At 41.2% G+C, this 6,754-nt stretch overlaps 1 protein-coding gene across 1 annotated transcript; it reads left to right on the plus strand.

Annotated features, from left to right (window-relative positions):
- Positions 1-5,346: 5,346 nt before the first annotated feature.
- Positions 5,347-5,880, plus strand: SF3B5 (splicing factor 3b subunit 5). The gene has a single exon (XM_042887018.1). It carries the CDS (start codon positions 5,391-5,393, stop codon positions 5,649-5,651), a length of 261 nt encoding a protein of 86 aa, XP_042742952.1. The 5' UTR covers positions 5,347-5,390; the 3' UTR covers positions 5,652-5,880.
- The last annotated feature ends 874 nt before the right edge of the window (positions 5,881-6,754 follow it).

Below are 6,754 nucleotides of genomic sequence, written 5' to 3' on the forward strand. Positions count from 1 at the left end.
GTCACACATCTGCTCAGTTTGATAGCAAAGGGTCTCATGCAGCATCAGGTCACGTTATCAAGACTTCTAGATTCCATCCTCAATGTGCTGTAGAGCGTAGTATTTCAGAAATTCTTCATGGAGTTTTGCATAAGGATATAACGCAATGAAAACAAAACAAAAATAATCTAAAAGTTCTGAAACTGACACTAACAGAACTTTAGGATCTTCATTTCTACATTTAATTTTTAATAAGTTGCAAACCACTCAGTGCAGAAGCCTCCTGTCCCAACTCTAGACAAAACACATCAAAGACTGAGCATGGTGCTGCCCAGTACTAAATGCTACTTCTCCTGAGCCTCAGGACAAGATGGTTTTTCAGCAGTGAATTTTGTATCTGACAAAAGAAAGAAATGTTGCAGGCCGATTTAAAATATGATTTTCTTCTCCAGAACACTGACGCACAGTTTGAAGTGTATGCTTGAATGGCAGGATACACAGTATTGCTTCTTTTCCTATTGGATATTTCCTGTTCTTCTTGGCTAGGAATCAGCAGCACAACTCTAAAAGCAGCTTTCAGATATTTGGGTATATCCACACTGTAAATTTATGCTTTCAAAACAATAGCAAAACACATTTTCTAGTGTTTGGTCTAGAGGTGAATGTTTAAAATTCAACAGTGCTTCCAGTGACTGCATTTCCCCCATCTCAGGATCACTCCCAAAGCCTGCAGGTCTTAGGACAGCATTAAGGCATTACTGTTGCACTGGAGCAGAACCACAGTTATGACAGTGAGGGGAATAAATTAGAGGAGCTTACGCAAGACAGTGTGAAGAAAGATACGTGCTTATGAAAAAGGTTTTTCACAGGACCTCTGAGAAAAAACAGTGAAAAGATCTTCCACCTGTTTCAGGGCCAAAAGAAGCATTACCTGAGGCTGTTTGTTTGTAGGCTATGACAACACTTGACAAACTGCATACACTACAGAAAAGATTTCACGGCATACGTGATGTCACAGGAAATCTGAGAAAAAAAAATACATGCACACAAAAAGAACATGCAACCTATGATAGATAATTTCTGCAGCCTAAAATTGCTAATTTGTAATGTGACTTCTGCAAGTAAGGATTTAAGAATCCTGTTACAGTAGAAGCAACATATTTCAGAAGAAATGTCATTTCCCACATAAATACATTAATTTATTGTCCTTACTTAATTTCTACCACAAGAAATCTTCATTCTTTCTAGGCTACCAACAACTTCTTTGCTCTGAAATTTTATTTGCAGGGTAAATTGATACAGTGAAGAATAGGGGAATTTCTCAAAAAATTTATTACATCATTTGCTCCATTTCATCACCTCTGTGGGCATTTGTTGCATTTATCTTTTAAAGTAATCCTTTCCCCTTTTTGGAGGGGCAAAAGTCTTTACTCCTTCATCCAAAGAGTCTGAAGGAAATGTGAAAACCCGGTTACCGGTTACCGGTACCTTGAAGGGGACAGTCACTACCAGCCTCTGTTGGTGCATCCGCCTCATCTACTCCATTCCTTTTGATTTTGCAGGGGAAACTCGCAGCTCCCGTGCAATGAGTACTGAGTTGCTGCAGGTACAGCTCTGACACCCAGCGGCCGCTTCACTCACGACCTGCTCCTGGATTCCAGACCGTTCCAAACTTGGCTTCATTTATCGCTCAAAAGATAATTTCTGCTTTAAAACCAATGCCTTTCAGTGATTTCCATAGGTAAGCTTCTGTTGTTTAGAACTCTAAAATATTTATTAACACTACAACAGGGGGCCAGACAATTGCAAAATATTTTTATTTTGATAATTATATTTAATAGTATTCAGTATGAAAACTTTCAAACCTCCTTGAATGCTGAATTGTTCAGAAATGCCAACCACACAAGCACATTAGAACTCTGTAATAATTCTCACTTTATAACTCCACATCTGTGCATGCATATATGGAGAATTGCATATAAATACTTGTTACTTGCCTGTTGACTAATTATTTTACCTATTTTTTTTCTTCCTGGTTCTGGTTAGCTTGTCTTGTATTCACAGAGATGTTTTTTATCACAGCCAATACAGTGACATTTCTGTGCATATTTTCCCAGAGTTCTGGGTGTTTGAATTCAGTGTCTTATTCTGTCCCACTTTCAAGCTTGCTGAAAAATTCAGTTTTAGACTTCCAGGATATATTTTTTTAAACTGGAATTCTAATGTTTATTTTATTAAATGCAGTTACTGATTCTACGAACGCCTGCAAAAGATGGATAAGCTCCTGGACATCTTTCTATTAAAAAAAATGGATTCTTTTAATCAATACATCTCAATTCTCAAGGTGACAATTTGAAAGCAACACAGAGGTCAGTCCTATATGTCATTGTGTTGTCTCTGAACATCTATCAAATGGTAGTGTCCTTCACAAAGTCCCACTCTTTATAAAGATACAATTTTAAAAAGAAACGAAAGTTTTCCCACATTTTAAGTAGATTTTTTCCATTTCCTTCTGTATATCAGCACATAGTACATCCCTTCACCACAAAACAGTTGGCTCTCAAGCATTTCAGTGATGTTTATTCTAGTAAAATAAACCTTTATGGCTTTTCCTTTATGGAGGTCATCTCTGTTCACCCTACTCTCAGCAACTACATATGCAGTCTCTAAGATGTTAAACTGCATCTCTTGTAGGACTAAGGTTGGAAGGCTGAGCCTGTAGTGAGAAAGAAGACATTAGTAACAGGACAAGGGGGAATGGTTTTAAACCAAGACAGGGGAGGTTTAAATTAGATATTAGGAGGAAGTTTTTTACACAGAGGGTGGAGCAGGTTGCCCAAGCAGGTTGTGGATGCCCCATCCCTGGAGGCATTGAAGGCCAGGCTGGATGTGGCTCTGGGCAGCCTGGTCTGGTGGTTGGTGACCCTGCACATAGCAGGAGGATTGAAACTAAATGATCTTTGTGGTCCTTTTCAACTCAGGCCATTCTATGATTCTGCGATTCTAAGCTATAAACCAGAGTCATGTACAAACAATTCCAAGATGAAACAAGAGGCCACTAATATTAGAAAGCTTGGAGTAGATTTCTGAAAGATAGTTTCCTTAGATTACCTCTCTAAAGTCCTGCTGAATACCTACAGTGCTCGGTCTCCCTATCGTAGTCAGCATCTCAAGTGCTTAATGTGACATTTTTACATTTGTTTAACATTTTTTTTTCTTCAGGAGAATAAAACCAACTTGCACTCTCTCTCATCTGACACAGGCTAGCCCCTAAGAATGTACCTCACTTCTTTGTTACATTGGTGAGTTTCCTTCCTGATAGTCTCCGGACCAGATTTTTAAAATATATAAAATCACAGACAGCTTTTTCAAAGTTCCAGAAGTGGGATACCTCTGCCTTTTTCTGCAGGAGCGGTGTTTTACTTTTTTTTTTTTCCCCCTTGGTCTCTCTGGAAGCAACTACAGAATGCAATTGCTGTATCCAGCTGTGTAAAACTGCTTCCTGCTAAGTAAGGCTTGATAATGACTCTACAGATCCTCATAAAGACAAAGCAAAACAAAAATTATAGTCCTCATTTAGTTCACTGCAATAAAACAGTTTAGGATATTGCTTTATTGCTTTGACACGGCTTTCCACGGCCTTGGCTTCATAAGCTGCTCATTTGTAAAGAAGAGGCCTTGAATCATCTGGATTCGATTTCTGTGGATTTCTTTGGACTACTCAGCATTTAGAAGGAAAGCAAGAAATAGCTTGAAGTGTCCTATCAGAAAATTTCTGGCTATGTGTCTTTCCTATTTTAAAGCAAGTAATTAAAGTCAGTGCTCCCATATGAAAGCATGTATAGTTCCACACCTTTTGTATTTAACATGAATTTTTAAATAGCTCTCTTGAAGAGAGTTAGAAAGACTACTTAATTGATGAATAATAGAATTTATTTCAGTCTCAACTTTGACCAAGTTAGATAGGTGATACAAATTATAATTTATGATTTTTATATCTACTCATGAGTTTAATATCCACATGAAATACTACGTGCATCAACAAAAGGAAAAAAGAAATCTTTTCCAATGATAACATTTGATTCCTTGTGCATGCTTAGCTGCAAAGTCTGACTGAGGAAAAATAAGAGTTATGCTTATCATAATGGAAACAGGATGGGACCTGTAGTACCTTAACACTTACTGGAGCTGCACTGCCCTTACCAAAATATTTCTTTTGAGGGGACCCTCAAATTCAGTGCACTATTTTTAGCATTTCTCAGTAAGGAGCTCCTGCAATGAAGTTGTCACAGAAATGCACTCCCCTTTAAGCAAAGAGCTAATGACAGCGTTAGCACCTCATGGCTATTTTTGTTAGAGCTCTCTTCCTCCAGAGTCAGACTTCCTGTGTCACTTGTTTAAAAGCAAAATAAGACATAATCTGTACAGAGACAATGCCAGGAGCAGGGAAACATGAGCTTTAGGAGATGCTCCATTAATTTTGCTTTCTGGCATTTCCTGTTAAATGGAGATGTTCTGGTTTTGTTCCCAAAGCCTCATTATAGAGTTACAGGATCATTAAGGTTGCAAAAGACCACTAAGATCAAGTCCAGCCATCAGCCCATCCCTACTGTATCACTGTGTCCCTCAGTGCCACATCCACACAGTTCTCAAACACCTCCATGGGCAGTGACTCCATCACCTCACTGGGCAGCCTCTGCCACTGCCTCACCACTCTTTTGGAGTATTTTTTCCTAATATCTACATAACTTACATGGATACTAAGATAATATCTAGGTAGCTTGTGGCCAGATGTGCCAGCAAATGCTCACGTGATCCTCGGATGGGTGAATTCAGCAGAATTTATAACACTTAACCTGTGCTTTTCCTTTAGGAATTAACCTGAGGCTTTGGTGCTGGCTTCAGGGAGATTCAGCCTTGTTTCTGGCTTGGGAATACCAGGTCCTCAAGCACACCTTTAACAATAACGAGTAGTACAGACATTGGCCTGTAGTCATATCCTTGCCTGCCTCACTACTAGATTGCTCAGTCAAAGTAATGAATAAGAAGTTATTTCAGTTCATATGGTATTAATACTAATTACTCTCAGAGAGACTGACAGCAGACTCCGAGGGCTCCCCTAATGGGACAGCTATTTAGTCTGTCGCGTTGCTCCGCAGCCGGGGCGCTAGCCGGGCTCCGGGTCCCTCGCAGCCCGCAGAAGCAGCCAGCACAAGACACTCAGCTCCACCCCAGCGCCACCCAGGACTACACCTCCCAACACATCTTTGCAGGCGCGCATGCGCGCTGCGTCCCAGCCGGCCGATATGGTCGGCGAAACCCCTTCCGCTCTCGGTTTAGGGGAGCGGAAGTGGCGCATGCCGTCCGGTGATGTCACTTCCGTCCGCCATTTGACTTGACGGGACGGCGCCATGACGGACCGCTACACTATCCACAGCCAGTTGGAACACCTCCAGTCCAAGTACATCGGGACGGGCCACGCCGACACCACCAAGTGGGAGTGGCTGGTGAACCAGCACCGCGACTCGTACTGCTCCTACATGGGCCACTTCGACTTGCTCAACTACTTCGCCATCGCCGAGAATGAGAGCAAGGCGCGCGTCCGCTTCAACCTCATGGAGAAGATGCTGCAGCCCTGCGGGCCGCCCGCCGACAAGCCCGACGAGTCCTAACCCTGTGCCCTGCCCACCGGCACCGGCCTCGCTGTGACTCCGCACGCCGCGGGGAGATGGAGGGAGTCGCCTCGTCCTCTTGTCCGCGTCCTGTGTTCGGCGAAGGGTGTTGGAGGGAGAAGGAAGCTCTGTAAAACGCCCGCTCTTGGACACTTTGGTTTCTCTTAGTTGCACAGATGTTTGCCCTTTGTTTTTTTAATGGGAAATAAAATCTACTGGGCATTTCTAACGTGTTGTGTGGTAATCTGCTGATAAGAGCTCTTGGTTCGAAAGGGAATATTGATATATTAATTTTTTCAGTGCAGCTGTCCAAATGCTTAACAGATAACATGATAGTACCTTGCCAGCCCTGCTAGCTGGTGCTCAGTTGCCAGCATTGTTTGTTGGGAGGGAGAAGCAGAAGTCTGTTGGCACTGAAAGGCTTTGATTTATTGTTAGCGTTTCTTGAATTGAGTGATCTGTGACTAAATACAGGCCAATTACTTAAGGGCCCTTAAACTCCAGAGTAACTTTTCTTCATGGACTGTTCTATGCTTCATCTTCCTTTTCCCTGTATGTTGCATTTTCCAAATACTTATTGTGTCTATTCCAGCTTAGTTTCTTTTTTACTTATGTTTGTAGCCATCCAGTGATTAAAAATGTTTCCATGATTCGCTGCACAAGTGAGTATGAATGTGGGGCTTAGGCACTGTAAATAAGAGTGATGTGGAGACAAAGGAAAAACTAGGCCATTTGCCAAATGACTTCTCAACATTTCTCTTCTTCCTGTAAGAGTGAAAAAAAATGAGCTTATTACTACTTTAAAGTAAAATGCCTAGAAACTCCCATGAAGTGACTTTCGCTTTAGTTATATTCAGGCTGCAAACAAGATGGATGTTAGATTTGTCACCTAAAATAGGCTTTCTTTTACTGTAGTAAAAATAAAATTTGATTTCTAATAGAAAACATCAAAGTAAAACATGGCTAAGGTTGTACACAAATTTACCAGTGGCATTTTTGAAGTTGGTGATCTCAGAACTTCTGAGCAATAGTTGCCTCATACTTTTTACCGAGCCTTATAAACTAAGCTGTTCAAAATGCTGCAGTAAGAACAAGAGCATTCA

This window comes from Lagopus leucura, unplaced genomic scaffold (genome assembly GCF_019238085.1).
Source record: "Lagopus leucura isolate 7727_CA_CO unplaced genomic scaffold, USGS_WTPT01 Super-Scaffold_73, whole genome shotgun sequence".
NCBI classification, from domain to species: Eukaryota; Metazoa; Chordata; class Aves; order Galliformes; family Phasianidae; genus Lagopus; species Lagopus leucura.

Bases quoted from the DNA above. Each gene is read 5' to 3' on its own strand.
- SF3B5 (XM_042887018.1), top strand. From the start codon at position 5,391: ATGACGGACCGCTACACTATCCACAGCCAGTTGGAACACCTCCAGTCC.